This window comes from Chlamydotis macqueenii, chromosome 7, assembly GCF_036417535.1.
Source record: "Chlamydotis macqueenii isolate bChlMac1 chromosome 7, bChlMac1.mat, whole genome shotgun sequence".
In the NCBI taxonomy this organism is placed as follows: Eukaryota; Metazoa; Chordata; class Aves; order Otidiformes; family Otididae; genus Chlamydotis; species Chlamydotis macqueenii.
This window is the reverse complement of record NC_141562.1, coordinates 4,854,924-4,876,554: the sequence shown is the minus strand read 5'-3', so window position 1 is coordinate 4,876,554 and position 21,631 is coordinate 4,854,924. Positions and strand designations below refer to the sequence as shown.

At 40.6% G+C, this 21,631-nt stretch overlaps 1 protein-coding gene across 6 annotated transcripts in view; it reads right to left on the bottom strand.

Annotated features, from left to right (window-relative positions):
* The window catches only part of ZMIZ1 (zinc finger MIZ-type containing 1), a 359,859-nt gene that overhangs the window by 15,555 nt on the left and 322,673 nt on the right, over window positions 1-21,631 (bottom strand). For 3 of the 6 annotated variants that reach the window (XM_086752207.1, XM_086752205.1, XM_086752206.1), the window contains 12 exons: window positions 19,949-20,166; window positions 18,383-18,581; window positions 17,094-17,384; window positions 14,723-14,905; window positions 12,250-12,424; window positions 10,785-10,971; window positions 7,961-8,171; window positions 6,641-6,746; window positions 5,583-5,743; window positions 5,216-5,283; window positions 3,321-3,389; window positions 2,568-2,815 (listed from right to left, as the gene is read on the bottom strand). In XM_086752207.1, coding sequence (XP_086608333.1) covers window positions 2,568-2,815; window positions 3,321-3,389; window positions 5,216-5,283; window positions 5,583-5,743; window positions 6,641-6,746; window positions 7,961-8,171; window positions 10,785-10,971; window positions 12,250-12,424; window positions 14,723-14,905; window positions 17,094-17,384; window positions 18,383-18,581; window positions 19,949-20,166 — 2,116 coding nt within the window. The remainder of the gene's footprint in view (window positions 1-2,567; window positions 2,816-3,320; window positions 3,390-5,215; window positions 5,284-5,582; window positions 5,744-6,640; window positions 6,747-7,960; window positions 8,172-10,784; window positions 10,972-12,249; window positions 12,425-14,722; window positions 14,906-17,093; window positions 17,385-18,382; window positions 18,582-19,948; window positions 20,167-21,631) is intronic. The other 3 variants (XM_086752210.1, XM_086752208.1, XM_086752211.1) reach the window with 3 other exon arrangements.

Sequence of the window (21,631 nt, the reverse complement as noted above, 5' to 3'; positions counted from 1 at the left end):
CTCTGAAATAATAGAATGGATTTGGAGCTTGCAGAGAGAGCCTGGAGTTCGTCAGCTGAAGTACACCAGCTTTAAATGTTCCAGTCAAGAAGGGAGTCTGACAAACTGAAGTAGCTGCATCATTTGCTCTTTAGCACAGCTTCACAAGCAGAAGTTTAATCTCTGAGGACTAGAAGTCATTAGTCATGTAAGAGCATTTCTCAAAGAAGGCAGGACTTTGATCTATCATGTAAATACTTCAGAGCCCTACTAATGCTCATTTTGTTAATCTGCAAACTAGGAAAGTCTCACAGAATATAGCTGGTCTTGCCTTGCTTCTCAGGAGAGATTTAATGGCAGGGAGCTGGAATAAGGTTTTGTATTACTGAGTACTTGTTATATTTGCAAATTAAACTTCAGTATGCTTACTGTCAAACCCAAATAAACAAACATAGTAATACTATGATTACTTTGCTCTACAGTACTGTTTATCAGAGGACATCACCTAATTCTAAACACTAAGTTTCAGTGCACACTTTGATGGAGAATGGAGATGCAAGGTGGTGTGCCCAGGGAGTTATGGCCATCCAACAGCATGCCGTTCTCTGGGGCAAGAGTCATGCCACATGCTGAGGACAGACCTATAAAGACACTTGTAAGTCCTATAAATAGAAATTTATATAAATACAGGCTGGGCAGAGTATGGATTGAGAGCAGCCCTGAGGAGAAGGACTTGGGGGTGTTGTTTGATGAGAAGCTCAACCTAAGCTGGCAATGTGCGCTTGCAGCCCAGAAAGCCAACCACATCCTGGGCTGCATCACAAGAAGTGTGGCCAGCAGGCTGAGGGAGGGGACTCTCCTCCTCTGCTCTGCTCTCGTGAGACCCCATCTGGAGTACTGTGTCCAGCTCTGCAGCCCCCAACACAAGAAGGACATGGACCTGTTGGAGCAAGTCCAGAGGAGGCCACAAAGATGGAGCACCTCTCCTATGAAGACAGGCTGAGAGAGTCGAGGCTGTTCAGCCTGGAGAAGAGAAGGCTCCAGGGAGACCTTATAGTGGCCTTACAGTACCTAAAGTGGGGTTTACAAGAAAGCTGGAGAGGGAGTTTTGACAAGGGCATGTAGCGACAGGACAAGGGGTAATGGCTCTAAACTGGTAGGTTTAGATCAGACATAAGGAAGGAATTCTGTATTGTGAGAGTGGTGAAGCACTGGAACAGGTTGCCCAGAGAAGCTGTGGTTGCCCCGTCCCTGGAAGTGTTCATTCAAGGCCAGGTTGGGTGGGGCTTTGAGCAACCAGATCTAGTGGAAGGTGTCCCTTCCCATGGCAGGGGGGTTGGAACTAGATGATCTTTAAGATCTCTTCCAACTCCAACCATTCTATGATTCAGGATAATCTAGTGCTCTCATTGATATGTCTATTGCAGAGGAAATAGGAAAGTGTGGGTTTCACCTGCCATTGATGAATCACAGAAGCAGTAACAACCTCTGCTACAGGATCCACAGGGGAAGGCAGGGGAATGACCTAGGCAGCAATTGTTACACAAACCCTCAACCCCATTGTACATGACTACCCTGTCCGTTCCTGATTATGAGATAGAAAGATGACAAAGTATAGAGGACTCTGTTCTCATGCTCTGACTGCACTTCACTCCTACTAAACAAGTCAAAAATTTGTGATTCAGTGCTCTTGGCTTTGCTATAGTTATCATTCATCTGTCTGAAAACCTAAAATGTTTTATCATCTGTCATCAGTTTTGCAGTCACTGGAGCAAATTAACCATATTTTGCATGCAATCTATATTTTTCTTCAAACGCCTGCAAAAAGCACATGTATCACCTTGTAATCAATTTGGGGATTCTGATGGTGTGAACAGTTGGTCTTTTCCCAGAGTTGAACTGAGTCATATCATATTAATTGCAGAAGAAACAATCTGGTTTCATATTTTCAGAATTGTCACTATAATTGAGTTATTCACAACACACCAGTCATTTGAAAACTTATCTCTACTGCCTGTATTTAGTTCCCTGTTTCTCAATCTGGCAGCACATGGATAGAGGAACTCAAAAGTAATTTTCTAATGGAAAGGTGTTTGCAAAGCTCTTTAAACGTCATCCACTTCCTAGGTGGCCTACCAAATGTCACCCACCTGGCCACAAGTTAAACTTAGTGGCCCAGGTAGCAGGGTTAATGTGTCAGGTTCTCTACTTTGTAACTTCTGTAGCACTAGGAGCCTTCACTTGAATCAGAGTGGAACAGAAGGAAAATGGACAGAAAAAATGAGGAAAGATGTATATTGTGGCAGGCCACGAATATATAAGGTAACATACAATGTTTGTTGATTCAGGGAGGGCTGCATGGTGACAAATATGACAAGCACCAATTTCCTTACTGAAATTTATTTTCCTCTAAACAGATGAATTTTAAATGAAAAGACTGATGCAGCATTTCAGAACTGCAGTCATATAATTTACTTTCTTTATGCATCTCTCTCAGAAGATGCACCGACATACATCTGAATCAGAAAGCTGACTGAACCACTGACTTCTAGAGTGACCACCTGTGTGCACAAAGCTGTAGAACTAACCTTGGTTACCATACTCAGTGGAGTTGTTGCCTCCTGGAGGAGGGGGTAGGGATGGGTAAGGTGACGGGCCAGGACCCAAAGCTGCAATCATCTCCATCACATTTGGCATGATCATCTGGCTTGGACTCATGGTCTTAAATCTTTTTGAGGGAATGCCATCTGGGTCATCCTTGATGTGAATATCTGACTTTATAGGGACTGGCCTCCAACTGCAAGTTGGATCAATGGTAACTTCTTCAAACTCTGAGCTGTAAAATAATGTGAGAATTTTAGTACATTAATTATTTTTTTTTAAATCAGTTCTGCTGAAACTTCCATAAGAATCTGCATGGTAACAGATGTTCTGAAATGCTCTAGTATAATACAGCCTCAAGATCTTTCACTCCTCAAGTGTGTGCCGAAAGCAAGTTTTAAAAAGGGCAACTGTGAGAGCGTATTTCTGTGTTTATCCACACAATGAAATCCAAACATATCTATGTGTGTGAATCAGAGGGACCACTTGTAAATACGAGAAAGCATTTAATCTTCCATTCTCACTCCTCCCTCTGCTTCATTGGTGAGGCTGTCATCAAGACATAGCCCAGACAAGATCTATTAAGTAGATGGAAACCGATTTACCATATCACTAGCTCCACCAAGGAGTCATGAAATAGAATATTCAAGTTGAATTGCTAAGACCTACTTTGGCGTGACTATCTCATTAACGTATCTCCTGGTTGTTTAGTCTTGGATATCGGAAATAAGTTCACTTACTTTTGTATAGCGTTCAGAATACCCCACATATACTGGTCAACCTCCAAGCCCTCCAGCAGAGCAGTTTTACTAGAAAGATAAAAAAAGAAAACAAAACTCATGTCAGAATATCGCTACACATATGAAAGAGGGATGGGAGAAGGATAGGTTAGTGATTAAATCAGTTGGGATCCCCAACTTACTATCTATAACACATAATTTAGGGATGATTGGGGGCAAGCAGTTTTAGTTCTACAGCTGCATTACCAGGATAATAGTATTCTACATCAAATAGATGAGACAAGGATACATCTACTTGTGTGTCCACAAGCTGTTCACATCCTTGATATTATGAATTTAAAGACTTTTCAAATATAGCAGATCTCTCCTATGAACATCAGCTAGCACTATTTTCTTTTTCAAACTGGATTTTTTTTTTTGAGCTACACAGTAATATGGCCTCAAACTAACTACGTATTATAGCTATTTTACTTAAGATCAGCACAGATGGGGACAGAACAAAACAAAAACGGAAACAATTTAGTTACGTAGGCACTTAGATCTGAATGCAGGTGCTCATACTCGGAGAAACAGGACAAAAATTTTGGCCTGGATGGATGAATACATAAATTAAGAAGCAAGACATCCAATTATTGTGATATTTTAGCCAAACTTATATGGTAAAAAAACATTCCGGTAATTCAGAAAAAGCACTTACACCTTAGGATACCTATCAACCGTGGACAGTCATCAAACAAGCTTGTCTCAAGCCTGCAATGTCCACAGAAGAGGACAGAATGAACAACCTCCACTGCTGTTTATACCTAACATCGGCTGGTGCAGCAGGGACTGAACTGGAGACTTGCAAAGATAAAGTACAAGCTGCTACAGATACAGCTGCTTGAGCTAAAGAGCCCTGGCTCCTCCACTGAGGCTGCAACAAACTTGTAACCCTGCGGACTGAGCACAGTAGGTTACAGACACTGAACTGGCCCGCAGACATTCTGCAATTCTTTCTGCCCAGTTAAACATAAGAATGGGCAGTCTGTAACCACTTCAAAGCTTTTTGTTCCATTTCTTCTGCAGCATACTAGCTCTCTGGTCAAAACATAAGGTTGAAAGTATGCCAAGGTATTCCTCTTTTCCTTTAAGCAATCACTGCAAACTTCTGCTCCTTGGAAATCTTTTCCCTTCCTTAAAATCAGCCTTATTTTGGACTAGAATGCTTCTGGCTTTCTGCTCTCACTTCAATTTGTACTTGATGTTGACTTTGACCTTGGAGGATCCAACTTCATTTCCTACCTAATTACTGGGAAATGTTGCAATCTCCAAAATTCCTCCTCTCCTTCAACACTGCCATTAACTGTATATCTATGTGACTCAAAGCACAGTACCTGAGACAATTATCTGACATCCTTATTCAATGTTCAGCTGGATGCTGAACATGTTAGTATTTACACATTTGAAGTTCAGTAATTTGGGCATTGCAACATTACAATTATAGAAAAATAACTCTAGAATAGACTATCTGTTCTTTTGCCATGGCATGCGGCTGTCTGGTAGTTGCTTATACTTCATAACGTAGGGGAAGACAAACTCCCAGTTCATTTGTTTATGTAGATATGTCTTATCAATGTAAATATTTGAGCTTCTTTTGAACTCTACATAACCTATTGATAGCCTGTCATGACAGCTTGCAGATTATGTATTTTGTGAGAAAATATCTCATTATCTATTTTAAAATCTCTAATAATCCAGGGTGTTCCCTCAATTTATGAAATATTGCAAGAATTCCCATGTAATATATACACCTTATTTCCTAACACTTCTTTTTTCTCCCCTCCATGACCTTAAATATGATGTGAGTTTGGTCAAATCGTGTACAACTGCATTTCATGTAGTATGGTTGCACTTACTTGCATACCGGACACCTCCAAGTCCCTCTTTCACAGTTCAGTTGCAAGTAAGACTCCAGATCAAAGCACTAGGTATCAGAAAGAAACAAACAAAGGGAAGGGAAAAAAAAAAAAAAGGAAATAAAGGGAAAATAGTGCATTAATCAGCTGGACAAAAACTGCCATAAAAAAAACCCCTACTAGCACTGAAACCTAAACCTCATACCTTACTTTCTCCTTTCATTCAACATATAAATAGTTAATTATTTAGGTTGATAGACACAAAGAAATACCATTTCATTAGGCTCTCTCACAAGACAACCAAGCTAAAGGTACTGTAACAACACATGGCTGAGGCAATACTGCCAGGCCAGTGGCATCTACTCACTTGTACATGTTTGCAATCGTGACCCCGTGCTGGGAGCTGAATCCGCCGGAATGTGATCGGACACTTCAGAGACACTTTAATAGCAGTCTGCTCTACTCCATCTTCCCCATTTAGTGTCGCATTGCCAGAGGAAGCTGCTACGCTACTGAAGTTCCTCTTTACTGTTTAGGAAGAAGGTATGCGTATGTGTGAGAAAACACAAGTGTACTGTAAATTCTAACATAGAAACCTGAAAGACCAGCACTTCAACCTTTAAGGGCCAATTTAATGGACAATTTATCCACATAGGTGTATTCTGTGTAATTTAGAACATTCTCCTGAACACACAAACCATCATATACATGAGTATCAGCTATACCCTCAACCAAATAAAGTGCCATACCAGCACTTAAAGCAGTCCTAAATAAAGAAAGAATAATCTTTCTACATGAGGCTTCTAGGTAAGTCAGAAACAAATATGGAAGAAAAGCCAGAGAGATTCTTCTGGAATGGGAGAGTATGTTAGGAACTTCCAGTACCTAAAGGGGGCCTACAGGAAAAATGGGGAGAAACTCTTTAGCAGGGCCTGTTGTAAAAGGACAAGAGGTAAGGGTTTTAAAATAAAAGGTGGTAGATTCAGACTAGACATTAGGAAAAAAATTTTTACAATGAGGATGGTGGAACACTGGAACAGGTTACCCAGAGAGGTGGTGGATGCCCCATCCATGGAAACGTCCAAGGCCAGGCTGGATGAGGCTCTGAGCAACCTGATCTGGTTGGAGATGTCCCTGCTCCTTGCAGGGGGGTTGAACTAGACAACCTTTAAAGGTCCCTTCCAACCCAAACTATTCTATGATTCTAACTAAGCTTGTGTCCTTGGCACTTTGCTACCCCCACCCAAAAAGCCCTCAACATTTGAGGACACTGAGGATTTAATTTACGCGCATGATGTTCTGGAAATACCTGACAAGTACAACTTAAGGTTTTCAATAAGCAAGTAAAATTTGTGTAGAAATAGCTTATCACAACTGAGGATAGGCATTCTGGAAAGTCATCACCCACACAAAATCAAAACTCACTCTTAGTGATACAATGTTCTGCTGGCAGGAGGCGTTTCTTTAGTAGACCTTGAAGTACTGAGCGAACTGATGGCCGGTGTACTAACTGCAACACGAACAAGTGTGACTGAAAGAAAACACATTTTGTTACCAAGAGAACCAAACACACAGGTAAATACACTGCTGAACAGAGAGATGCATTCTTCCCTTGGACACATGGCTTCCATAGAGACTGATGCTTAAATATGAAAGCTGGCTCCGCTCTGCTGCGCACAGCACTCCCTTAGGAATATTCCGCATGCCATGCAGTATGTTGTTCTATGCTCCAGGAGCATAACGTAGACAAGGGCTTTAAAAAAACCAAATATTTTCTGCATTTTCTCCTTCCTTAATATTTGGAATACACAGGCTGACTTATTCATCTCTGACATCAGAGTTTATTTTTAAAACCCTGGATTCTTTCACACAGTCTAGCCTACCTGCCTGCCCTCAGACTACGTTGGAAGTTGCAAAAACAATTTGCTACTGATGTGTTCAGAACTAACTGAATCTTCTTCCTCAACCCAGAGCTTGTTGCGGATTCACAGGATGCTACTCCTGCTCTTAGGCATCAGAAAAATTACAATATGCAGAGAAACTTCAGTGTGAAGTAAAGCAAAATGAACGGATGGCTTCTTGTCTAAGTGTTTCACAGTGCGACCTTGGGAAAGGTAGCAGCTTGCTTTCTTGTCAGTGACAACAGAATAGTAAAAAAACTCAGACTGTATGTGTGCAACAGTCTGCATTAAAAATACAGTACTCATCCCCAAGAGTAACTAAACCATGGAGAAGGAGAAAAGGGAAAGTAGCATGGGCTAGACTGCCTCATGGAATATGAATTTTTCATCTGAAAAGCTATTTGAAGAATCATCACCACCACCACCCATTATGGTGCTGATATTCTCACGTCAAACCAAACACAGTTTAATACCCTAAGTAAATGAAATTAGTGCTGGACAACAGTCTGCATCACAATAATCTACTTCTACATTAATACACTTTAGCCACCTTGTTACACAAGCACATGCTGGACAGGTAGGATATCAAACTCCCTTCCTCCCCTAGACCACAAGCCTTTTCAGAGACATCAGAAGGACATCACCACATTCTGCAATAATTCAGCAGCAAAAATTTTCATATTAGCACTCTGACTGTGTCAACATCATCAAACAAGCACCTTACCAGAAAGATGCATGGAAAAAAAATTAGAGAAAGGCTCTTTCAGCTAAGGCAACATTTGCAAACTCTACTAAACAGCAAACTCAGCACTGGCAGCTGCAGCCGTGAGCTCAGTGTACTTACACAACAACATGCTGTGACTGTAATTTGAATCGTGTTTCTTCCTGGCTGGCAGACGTGCTTTAGGTGCAGAGGTTTATGAGATGTCTTGTTGTCGCCACGTTCGATGGTAAGTGGGGTTGCATTAACGCTGACCTGGACTGAAGCTGGCCAGTTTGTGTTCATTTGTCTGTCTTCATGGTGATAGCACTTGAACTGTAATTCCAAGTCAGACCTGTACAACAACCAATAAATCTTCCTTTAACTTTGCTTTCACATTGCAGAGGGAGGTTGTTTTGATGCTAGGAATGCTTTTTCTTTATCAAATTATTTTTCTAGAATTACTGCCAGTAAAGGATGTAAGATACTTTCTTCATAAAAGCCCTTCACAAAAGCAAGTCATGAAGAATTAATGATTCAAGCAAGCCACAAAGTTGTTAGTATTTTACACTTATAAAGGACTTTGCAATGGAACATCTCAAACCACTTTGCAAAACTAGACCATGGAATGATCCTGCAGATAGAAAAATGTTAACATCAGGTAGGTCCCTCCTGTGTGTTAAGCATTAATAAGAAAATGATACGCTGTAGTGGGTTGTGGGGGAAGACTCTGGATTCTTTACTAATTCAGAGTATTTAGAGCATTTGAATGAACGCTTATCAGACAAAATACAGGTAATCCTGCTCGGAACAGGTAAATCAACTGAGATAAAATGACCCATCTGTCTCACCCTCTGTGTTTCTGTGATTCCAAATTAACACAGCTGTGGATTGAATCTATCCAACTTAGACATTTCAGAGCATGAATTCCTCCCACCTCTCCAATAATAGCTTCCACACACTATTTAGCTCCTCAAAAATTAGTTTTGTAACACCTCCAAAAAAAGGAAGATTAACTGATATTACCTTAATCACAAATTAAGTGGGTAGGCACTATGACTTCAGTTTCATACATGGAGGCTAACCTTGTATGAGAAATGCGTAATTTGAAGAAGAAATTTAAACGAACATGAAGAACTGAACTGAAACATCAGGATTCTGCTGTTCATGACAGCAAGAGACAGCTAAATGTTTATCTTTTGTGCCTGAAAATCTAGCTGCTCGTTTCTTCATCTTGCCTGAAGATATCTTCATAAGATCCATGAAGAACAGCTCATGTTCCACCTTCACTTACCATTTTCCTTATCCAAAACTGGAGATTTTAATTCTGACTGAACTTCGTCTCTCTGGATTTCAAAACATCAAGATTTAGCACTGAATAATTTTTTTTTCTCAAAAAAAAAAAAAAAAAAAAAAAAGCAAGCTATAGAATACAAATCACCTGATCTTTCAACATAATCTAATATGAAGTCTTTCCAGGTTTGTTTTTTTTTTTTTCAATATCTGATGAACAATTTTTTGAAAGCTCTCTCTGTGAGAGTCACTGGAAATTCTCACCTCACAAGAACACACTGCAGTCACCCCAACCTGGAGGGAAGGAAGGCTTGGTGCCTCTGACATAAAACCAAAGCAGATTAAGTGTGTTCCTGCTCAATGCAGGCCTGCTCAATGTCACAGAGCAGTGACAGAGCTCAGGAGACCCTGATGTTCTTAGCACGCAGTATCTCCACTGTGGGACACTACTACTAACTGAGCAGTGCTAAGACTGAACCAGCTTCAAGGAGACATTTTCCCTGCCTCCAATCTTTCTGTTTCTTGTAATCATGAAAAAGTTCCCAGTGGGGACAAAAATAGTTGCTATGTGTGTACATGTGAGAGGTTTGCTGAATATTTTAACTGGCAGACAAATATTCAGAATTGGCTCAATTCCACCATTCTCTATAAAACCAAAATCCATCCACACATGTGACTAATTCATTTTTCTGGAGTCCGTCCAGCCCCAAGTTAAATGTGAAATGACTTCATTACAGGACCATCCGTTCTTCCCACTATTAATGAGCTTTTCAAAACAGCAGACCTGAGCACAGTTTACCTATGAGTCTTCATTAAAATAAGTTTAAGTAAAGGCTATGTGTTTGGTAAGCTAAGGAAAAAAGAAAGAGCAGATATTAAGGAACAGCCTCATGCCTCAGTGCAGCACTATAAATCTAGTGAATGAGCCAGCACAATCCCCAGTAGTGATTACTTATTAATAAGAACTGGCAAATAACTGCCAAAACTCCCTCTGCTGCGAGTACTCCATGATAATGAAATGCAAGTAAGCAATAACTGACCTCAAAGTTAGGTGTTAATTATTGGATACGCTCTGCTTGCAATCTCCTTCCTTTCCAAGCCCCAGGCTACCTCAGGGTAGGGGGGCACTGTGGCAGCAAGGACTCCTGCACCCCACATCAAGTCTCAGCTTTAGAGCCAGAGTCCATTCCTGGGGCAGGGAACTGAGCACACCTCTCTGCCCACCTCGTGCCCTCCACACCATGAAAATAGAAGTCTCAAGTGGATTTCAGTCAACAGGAAGGACAGCCTCACAGGGAAAAAAGCTGAAGCTACAAGTTATCACTGACATTAAAGGTCAGGGTGTATGTGGTCCAGGCTTGGCAAGAAACTGAAAATGAGGCAGGCGTAATGGAAAATGTGCTTAAGATGCTGCATTTTACCATCTCAGCTGCTGCACCTGCGAAAACAACCTCCATACAAGATCCTGAGCAACTAACCAGCAATCTGGAAGACCATGTTGTCTCTGGAAAGCAACAGTTGAGAGCATCTGTGAGGAGTTTAAGAGCCATTTTTCCTATCAAGGCCACAATTTTTGAAGTTAAATTCATGGTAAACCTAAATGAGGTTCATTTATCTGGCCTGCCACTCCTCCAGCACTGGGTGCAAGACTTCCTCGCAGCAAGTTGGAGCTTACCTCCACATCAGCGTCTGATGAACAGTTGGCCGTAAGTGAAAGACATGGTTACTGACTGCCAGGTTGTGTTCCAGCCGGAAGGGCTCCAGTACAACACCATCTCTCACGGGAAAGGTCAGACGCAGCTCATCATTGTGGTTGGCTGGGATCGAAGAGGGAGAGAAAGCGTGAACTTTCCCTTTAGCATCTGCAGTGCAATAATAATGCGTATATTTATACAGAATAGTAACAAATGGCACAGTGATCTGCTACTGGGTCTAACTTAGCAAGTTCATACACACAAAAAAGACGATCACGAGTGACTACATCATCTAACTGATACAAGTGACAGGGTTAAAAACTGATAGCGATGGCAAACCAAAGTCTTCTATTCTCCCACACTTTAACACTAAGACCTTAGCATTCTGGCCACAAACAGAAAACCAGGCATGGCTAGAATTCTTGGGTTTATTACTGGATAGGTTCTGTGTCCAGGCGTACTCTGTTGGCAGAAGACTGACAACAAATCTTTTAATTATGGCAAACTGTGATAATACTTATTTTCCCTGCTTTGAACTGGGATCAACATTACCCAGTTAGTTCCAACATTTTCATCTGCTGAAACTATCCAATGCACAAAGACATTTCTGTTCAATTACTATCTGATCTTGTAACATGAGGTTTTGTGGTAACTTACAGCTAATCTACGAAGTCCAAATGTCTTCAAACGCTGTGTTCTTGCCCAAATAATACTCCAGGCCACCTTCTTCTACCTTATTTTTCAGCTATCCTGAACTCCAAACACTGGTTGCAAAGTGCTAATGCAGCAGCAGAAAACATAAAAAGGTTCTCCCAGTCCTCAGTAAATTTTATCTCCTACTGTTCACACGTCACTTCAAAATCTCAAATACCTTGTGCTCGTACACAGAGAGATCTTGTTATTCCTGCTCTGTTCCCAGCCAAATGTAGCTGTGACATTGAGTGGCTTTGAAGGGAACATATATCAATTTTTGGCATACTACTGAATATTCTTAAGAAGCTTGTATGGATCACAATAGAGACACCGCTATAAATATTCACATTTTATGCTATTCTGCAGTGATGTTCAATGAACAGCTTTGCCCTTGAACAGAACAGACCACAATGAAACTTCATTCAATAAACAAGCCTACCAAGCACTCAAAACGCAACCCAAAATCAAGTGTTTTATCCTCAAGAAGTCTACCAAAGGAATACTTCAGGAATAAAATCCTTACAAGTTTAACCTGGAAGAACTTTTCTGATACTCTGTTTTAGGAGAGGATAGCAAGCTTTCCCTTTCCTGTCCACTGGCTCTAGTGAGCCCGCACTATGCATGCCACCTATCACAGCTTCGCGATCCGAGACTCTCCCAGAGCAGCTGAGCTAGTTTCCAGACTCCGACATGTACGTGGCAGAGAACAAAGGGACAATAATGACTGTGCGGGTCATTCTGTTTGCTACTCACTTGGAGGTGGTGGTAAAGCATTGATATTTGGTTTAATGTCAGGTGGGAATGGCGGTTTGACATCCTGGTTAGGTGACAGGTATGGAGGAATATTGCTCCCTGGAGTCATAGGTGGCGTGGGGTTTCCTGGAACAGGTGAATGAGGGTAATTTGCCACAGGTACAGGCCTTGATGGCTAGAAAACAAATAACATCACATTGTTATTGCAGTCTGAAAGTCACTTGTGAGTGAGTCACTTGTGAACTGCACTGCTATCAAACACCAAAGACTACAGAACAAGGTAAGGAGGCCCCTCTGTCTCAGAAAGAACAAGAAACCACAGGATGTCCCCTGAGGCCTTCAGGGAAGAAGCAGACTAGGAGAGCAAAGCAGGAACTGAAACCAGCAGACCAGCCAGCTTAACGCAAGCAATGACCAGATACAAGCAAGGCTGCCAAGAGGCTTATCACATTCCTCTGAACGCTCTCTTTCCAAAACCAACCAGCCATTTCGCTTCAGCTTTTCCACATCATCCCAACCCAGACAGCCCTTTGTATCTCTTTGGCTTCCTCCCAAAATAGCCCCAGTGCACAAAAGCCTATGTGAAAAACAAAATCCAAAGACATGCAATTAGAATGCCTGTGTTCCTTTTACTTCCATCTATCCTTTCTTCCACCCTTGTCCAACTCATCTACTCAGAATGAAAGCTCTGGGGGTCAGGGGATGTCTTTCACTCTCTGTACCTACAATTTGATAGTTTGCTGCTGAATAAGACAACTAAGAGAGACAGGATAGTTAAGTATAAATAGCAGCTATAGTACTAAAACACCATTGGTTTTGTTGTAATTAAGGGGATGGTTGCAGTTAACAGAATAAATGAATAACAATGATGTGAAGGAAGCTGACATTAAACAAAACTGCATTTGCATGACACACTCTTGTAATAGCTTGTGTACCATAAGCACATACACATGAGAGTGTCAGAGATGAAAATCTTTACAGACAGCCAAAGTAACAGGACTTCAAATCTGATTCTGTATCTAAAGGCTGCACTGCTAGCCTAGGATACTCTAAAGTACATAAGAAGGGAACTGCATTCTACAATCTTAAGTATTTACATTTCCATCTATCTTTGCCTTTTTCTTGAACACATACAGTTACTATCACCACAATCAAAAGGCTCATGTCCTGTCTGTGGCAAGTTGGATGTTTTCCCCTAGTCAGGATAATCCCCCTTCTTAACAAGGTATTTTATTTTCTGTTTCCAGAACAGTCGATATTTGAACACAAAATAGGGAACACATTTGAAAGACCACAGATTGCCCATTGGAACTATCCTATAAACAAAAAACTTAAACCCTTTCTAAAATAAATACATATAAAATGTATTCTGAAAAAAAAAACCAAAATCTGTAATTTAAAAACTTTACAGGGATCTTCCGCTGTTATTTTAGCACAGTGACTCCTGGAATTACAGTAGTTGAGGATCTGTCTCCTCTTCGTGCTCTTCCTGACACTGTACTGCAAACGCTGCCACGATGCAACAGGCACTCCTTTGGGTACCGCAGTGGACAGCTTGGTTGCACGTAGAACAGATGCTCTATAGCAAAGGGTTTCGTTTTCCCTTTTTTGTCAATGGTGCTTTCTGTGTGAATCACACCAGAAAAAATTCCAATTCAACACCAGTGTGCAACTTGTAGGCAGACTCTATCTGTCTACATTCAAAATCAGAATGTAGTCCAGAGACTTCAACAGCTAATGCTTTAAGAGCAGGTCAGACCACTGATGGTCCTCCCCATTTTTATACTCACTGGAGTACCTGTGTGCAAAAGATCACTTTCGTGTGCACTTCAAGGATGCCAAATTTCAGCAGGCTCTCAGTACAAACTCAGTTTGAAAAACACAAAGTGCTGAAGATTTACCCATATAACAGGTCTTAAGCAACATTTTAACAATGCTAGTTCTTGCCCAAAACAAGCAGCACAGAGAAAAAAGAAGGAGAAAAGGGGAGGGAGACATCAGAGAAAATAATGCAAACTTCAGTTCAAAGATGAATGCTACAGCTGGAACAGCTTTTAAGTTTGGGCTTAATCCAACAGTGACCACCGTAGGCCTGAAACTGGGATGCTGCAATGCGGAACTTGTTTACTACAAATTTCCAAAGTTGTATTCTTGCAATGAATAGGTGAAAATATTACACCTGAATCCCATTAGGTACTTCTTTTTACATGCTATTTTCAAAGCGAAACTGACATTTTCTTGTAAAAGCCTCTAATGAGCTGCAGTAATGTTCAATTTTCTTTATGAACTGCTCTGAAGTTACAATGAAACTTGGCTGATTGACTTGATTCTGTGATATCCAAAACATAGCAAAAACACTATGCTTTTTTCTCACTTTCCTTTATTACATAAAAGCAGTATCTATCAAGTCATTAATGTGACTTTATTTGTAAATGCCTACCGAAACGCAACAAGATCATCTAAAAATTCTTACCTTGTAATACTGCCCCATGTTGACCGTTGGAGGAGGGTACTGCCCTGTGTTTTGCTGGCTTGGCATCCTCTGTCCAGGATAGTTGGGAGACGTAAGGGGTCTTGGAGGGTTGGGAGTGGGGTACTGACCAGGCTGGTTTGGAAACTGGCTATTTGGTCCATACTGCTGGTTTCCATAATTCGGCTATTTCATGACAGAGATGAAAGAAGGCAAAGATCTGTTTTACACAAGCAGCTGTCTTGAATTGATTATTAGCATACAATTCAATAGTGGAATCAAAACAAAACAAAACAAAAAAAACAAACTCTCCAAGTGAATACTCCTTAAGTTTGTGCCACTCATGCCTAAACCAGGGCCCTGATGGCTGGAGGTGAACTCTCACTCAAAAGCATAAAAGTCCCGCAAACCAAAACGGGATGAAAATCACCATGTACCTTAACACACATACACTCAGCCTTACTGTGCCGCCAAAGGGCACCGTGTTTGAAGAAACAAGAATTAAACCAAGATGCAATGTTCACAAAATCTCTGTGTTTTTGCAAGTGCTACCAGCCCCAACCCTGAGGCTCCTTTAACAGATGGAGAATGGAAGCACAAAAAAGAAAAAGCAACAAAAAAAAAATTACTGCTGGAATGGGCAGAGAATAGAAGCTGTGTTGGCCATGTCTGCCTTCTCAATACAACTGCTAGGCAGGCCTTGTGCTCAAGTGTTAAGCAATACCTTAAGAACTAAAGAAAAGCTATTACAAGTCATAAACACCTTGCTGGTGCTAGCTAGTATGGTGCTAAAGTTTTGGAATCAAAGTCATGAAAATTGGAACTTTAAAGGTGATAAAATGTCAATTTGAAAAGTTAACTGATTAATAAGAAATTTCCATAAATGAAACTTTCAAAAACCAAGTAAGCAAACAGCATCTACAGGATCTGCAGAATTCCAGACCAGCAAACATGTAACATTTAGGGCACTGTTCAGTATTGACTTCTTGGGAACATTATCATGTTCACTCACAATGAAAAACTTGCTTCTAAAGCATGAAAAAGGGATTTACAGTCTTCCTTAAAATATGAAATCTGACGAGAAAAAATAGCTGAACAAGCCACATTATGTTTTCTTAACTTAATTGTAGTAAGTGGCAGTATTTACAGAGAGAAAAGTGTTCCCAGAGAAGCAACTCCTGTAAAAGCACATCACTTCTTACATTTCTGATTTTTCTTTTTTTTCATAAAAAAAAAAAAAAAAAAACAAACCACAAAAACCCCAAACAACCAGTTTGCGGGTCAGGAAAGAAGTGTAGTTCAGTTAATAAATGTTTGCTCTATTTTCTGCACGCTCTTTGCTGTATGTTTTTGTAAACTCCTACTACCAACATTAGTCCGGGCAATATCATAATATTCAAAGCTCTACACCTGGAGTTACAGCTGTTGTTGTAGTCTCAGTTTAATACAGAATTTAACCAGGAAATTATCTCTGAAGCTAGAACTGGTGTCTAGATTTGTGAAGACATTTAGATGTTTATATCCTGAGAGCTTGTGGCATTCTCAAAAGCATCTACTGCCTGATTCACAGCAAGTTGAATAGTAAAATGCATTGGTACTTTTTAAAATTCAAAAGCTGGTCTGTCTACATCTTTGGTTGTCTTTGTTTAAAATTTTGACCCTAAGTGTTTTACTGAAGGTCATAATACAAGTCAATGGCAATGTAATTTTGTCTACAAAACCACTTAGATCTCATAAAACAGCATGGGAACTTACACAGAAATATCACACTCCAAATAAACTTATATTAGATAAATGCTGACACAGAGGGATTTGAGTTCAACGTGATTTATATTCATCTCAGTGCTTATGAAAATCAAGCCTCAAGAAGTTTGGAAAGCAACTGGTCTTTAAAATAAATGTTATTACTATTGGTGTTTATACAATGTATGTCCTGTATTTCTTTAAAACAATAAAACCATCCAAGAAAACGCACATCACGTGTATTGGTCTCAAATGAAGTATTTCACCTTCAGCACCTCTTTTAAGTTGTCACATTAAATAAACCCACTCCTCTGAAGGAAGTCTGCTTAAGGTCTATGAATGCACCACCCAGCATGAGAATCTTAAAGTGACATTTTGAGGGCTCAGCTGGTGCGGGGCTTTTCTTGATTTTAATGACTGTCATCTTGACTAACATAGCAAAGGGCCAACCTTAACACTTTAGAAGCTAAAAAGAAAGAGCTGCTGCTGCTCATATTTTAACAGCAACATTCCTACCAAAGCTGGAACAAAGATGTACCTATCTCACAGGGATGCACACGACACATTACCCAGCATGTTGCAACTTTCAGTCAAAATAATAGTGTACGCAAAAGACAATTTATTTTATTACCTCTCCTGGGTACGGTCTCTTTATGCCCTGTATAGGCAAAGACTGGGGGCGCGGGCCTGGGTAAGCTTGCTGAGGCATCCTCTGCCCATGGGTGCTGAAGGGACTCATTCCAGGAGGCCGAGGCTGGTTCATGCCCATGGGTGGCCCACTCATGCTGGAAGGTGTCATTCCTGCTCCCATGCTTGCTGGGTTCATGTTGCCTGGCATAGAAGCAGGGCCACGAGGACCAGGCTGATTCATAAACTGGTTGTTGTAAGCCTGAGTTGGACCCATCTGGAAAGAGGAACAAACCTTCAACAGAAGAAGAAGAAAAAAAAAAAAAAAGAATAAAATGCGACATGCATTTAAAACGGGAGGAGGGAGCTGAACATGCTTTTGGGAGAAGGAAGAAGGGGAGGATTTATGTCGCATTTTCCTTCAATGTTCTCCAATATTTGATGGGTGATGATGATATTTATAATAAAAATTCAATTGGAATTGTAAAAGGCATAAGAGAGACAGAAATAAGTCTAAGGTAAGCAATTAACTTGTTTAAATTGGCTAGTCTATTACTGTAAGATAACAGGTTAGGAAGTTGGCTATGTAAATAGAGCACAACGCTACAATTTCTAAGACACTGTGCTTCTTTACATCACCTGGCATATGGGCCCATATACTTCAAAAGTCAAAGAGGTAAAAAAGCTAAGGAGGAAAAAACTTGAATTGATCAAACCCTTGTTTATTTTAAGAAAAAAATTATGACATGAAGTCGTGACATGCCGGAGGCTACAGATCACCAGAAATGCATGTCCCGCATAGCTGTTCTCATAGACAGCACTAGTAAAAAGCAAATCTCTTTTCTACTGTTGTTTCCTTGTTTGAAGGGAAAAAAACAACCAACCAACTGTAGTTGGCAAAATAATTACCCAAGCGGTACAAAACCTATTCCAAGATTCTGGAACATTTCATCAGGTACTCAAATTTAGCGGTTCACAGGGCTAGCAAAGGCAGCAGCATCACATCAGATGCAGCCATAATCCTCCTTTTTTTTTTTTTTTAAGGGGCAATCTCCAAACTACAACATACAGTTAGGCAAGATTTACTGGGAAAAACAGAGGAGGTCAACTCATACCTACATACGCACATTCCAGCAGTTTCCCATAAGCATTTATAACCATGCCCATGCACAAAAACCACCCCAAACAACACAAAGTAGGCACCCTGATAAACATGGCAGTAAGAAGGGCAGCCCAATTCCCTGTAATGGTCCAGATCAGGCAGGTATGGAGACATAAGGGTTACTCTCTTACCGGTCCATACTGGTTCATGTCCTTATTCTGCGTTTCCTGAAGGGCTGCCACAGTGGCTGTAGCTGTAGCTGTTGCTGTCGCAGCTGCAGCTGCAACTGCAGCAGCGGCAGCAGCTGCAGCTGGCTGGGTGAAATCAGCTGGCGGCCTTGTGTGTGGGGGGATCCCCATTCCTGCAGGGGTATTTGGGCCTCCAGGGTAACTAATGGGAAGAAAAGAAAGAAAGAAAGAGAGAGAGAGAGAGAGAATTAACACGTTCCTGATGGATTCTGTTTTTAATGTTGGTGTGATCCTCGTCTGGAACTGTTCCAAAACCAGGTATCAACGCCTAATGAAAGCCAGCAGGCCAGGAAATTAGGTGTGTATACGAGACAGAAGTGTCGCTCAGGTGCAACAGTCACAGGGCTGCCACTGGGACTGCACAGCACCACTGTCAGTTGTTCAGAGAACTGCTTTGCAGCTCTGCAGCTTTCTGCGAAGTTGAACTGAGATCCTGGAAGTTAATGCATGCTCAATTTCCCAATACTGTAGAGGCAGATTGCACAGCAGCAAGAACAGAGAGCTTCCTCCTCTACAGCACTTTCATCTGCCGCAGTGGTGAATTATGCCACGTGCTCCTGATGTTGTGGAAGCATTCCTCCCTGAACCTTAGCAGAAAGGCCAGGAGAGACTCTACTGGATCCCACACATATTTTGCAGTTCCTAGCTGGCTCTCCTATTGATGATAAGATAAATTAAGACAAACCATGCCTTTCCAACTGCAAGACATCAACTATCTTTATAAATATGGGCCAGTTTACTGTGCCCATTTTAGAGATGTTAATACAAAGCTAAGGAGACTTTCTGACTTCTTCAAGGTCACTCAGTAGATCAGTGGCAGAGATGAAAGAAGCAGCAAGTTCCCTGAGTTCCAGGCTTTTCAGCAGGCTTTGCAGAGGGACCGTAAATAGTGACTTCAGTTAAACGCACTTACCACCCTGGTTTACAAGGCATAGACACAGAAAGTCAAAACCTAACAAAACCCAGGCTATTAGTTTTGGCTTAGTTCACTAACACAGCATTTACTTCCCTATAATAAATACAGAGCTTGACCATCTCTTTTAACAAAGATCTTCATCCCCAGTTCTTTTCAAATTCCTGCTGTGGAGTAAGTCTTTGGGCAGAAATATCCCACTGCATAGGAACCTGCTTTGCCAATACTCAAGCTTATTCCTCCATACGCACGTAGAAATTATACCATCAATACCTTTCACATCCTGGCCCTATTAAATGTTAATCATTCCTAAGCCTGTGGTCTGTTTAACAATCTCTCTTAATTAAAACTTTATTTTGGGGGTTTATTAGAGCTAATTGATTGACCTAAGCCATTTCCATTTACTGTGATGAATTTCATTGCAGTTTGGGCAGCTGATTTCTGAAGCTGTAAAAGCAGTATGCACTTCAGTTAACCAGCATAAATAGCTACTGGGACTCTATATAATTAAAATAAGCCCATGACACTTCTGCCAGGTCACTAAAGCTTCATCAACTATTTACATCCATTTTCCACCTCACACAAGTAAATCTTACCTGCCACCAAAGCCTCCACTTCCAGGATAATTGGGCCGCCCATACATGCCCTGCTGTATGTAGGGCTGAGTGGAGCCTGCCTTGGCTGAAAATTGTTGCTGCTGTCCTGCAAACTGAGGGGAATTGATTCCAGGGTTGCTGGTAGTCATCCCAGAAGCCATGGGATTTCCTGCTGGGTTCATAGGGTTGTTAGCATTTGCCATTGGATTTCCCAGAACCTGTGAGTAGAAATATGAGAATAAGGGGCTATACCTTCAACTACATCAAGCAAATTAAGTTGATTTGTTGCAACCAATAAATTAAAATATAACTACTCTGTACTCTGAACTCTAATGAGGCATACACCTTTTTGATGTCTAGGTGTACATTCCTGCTGATTTCTCCTTTTTCCATTTCCAAACAAATAAGAATTTCTGATCTCTAATTATCCTTCACAGAAGATTTTTAACTAGATGGAACCCAAACTAACATGCTTATGAAAAAAGTTACAACAAAGGCCTGCTAGAATCATACTCTGTAGGTGACAAATTCAAAAGATTAAGAGAAAGTATGTGTTTTTTTTCTTTTTTTTTCTTTTCTTTTTTTTTTTTTTTAAATGTATGACTTCGAAATAACTTGCAAATATTTGGTCCCACTGCCACACTGCAAAGGGTACGACAGATGCAAAAACTGTGAAAGACTATTTCAGTGGCTTAACCTGTTGAATCTAACTCTCTCTCTAACGTGCACAGAAGTTTGTCAGTCGTTTTTATTGCTTCTTAGAAGAGTCCTCTGTTCTGTTTTAAAAAGGACTTGGTTCGCTTGTTTGAAGCATTTTTTTTTGTTTTCAGCTGAACCAGAACTGCTATGATTGCCATTGAGATGTAAGTACGGCTGTTCATGGATCACCCGTACGGAAATTTGTCTCCTACTTGGGAAGAAATTTAGCGGTCATGATTTTTGCAGAAGATCAAGTCATCAGCTTCGGGAATTTGCGAAAGGGAATCGGTGAGCCCAGCTCATTCCTTTCCCTCAAGGAGCATGAAAACTTATGGGAAACCTTGTCATTCATTTCAACCTGCTCTGAACAGCTACAACCAAGCTTCACGTTCCCTTGCAGTGATTCTGAAGCAGCCATTTCTTCTTTTTAACAAAGCACTTTTTAGAATTTTATTGCACATTCCTCTAAGAATCATGAAGAGTTCAAGAAACATTACAGTGCTCTTATGACAGAACAAAACTCCCTGTTTTTTTTTTTCCTCCTTCCTTTTGCCTTTTTAAATGTGAAAGATTTTCAAAAGAAACTGTATTTCCATTTTCTGGCCAACGTATAGTCCTATGTGTTTACTCCGGTGTTTCTCTCACAGATGGGATATCTTTGCTTTTAAGGCGTTAAAAAGAAATTAACAATAATAAATCATGTTATAGATGCTGTAACTGTTTGTTCTTTTTATTTTTCAAAGAAAGATTTTGCCACAACCAGTGCTTATGTAACTGCTTATGTAAGTAGCTATATGACTTCGTCCCTGAATAACTTCTTTTTCAAATGGCTCAATCCATAACAATTTTGTTTTTAATTTTCTGATGAAAATTAATAATAAAAAAGGCAACATAAGATTTTGTATGCGATCTAATTTCACTTGATTTCAAAAAGGTAGAAAAGACAGGTTTATGATTTATGTACCATTTACACTCACTAAACAT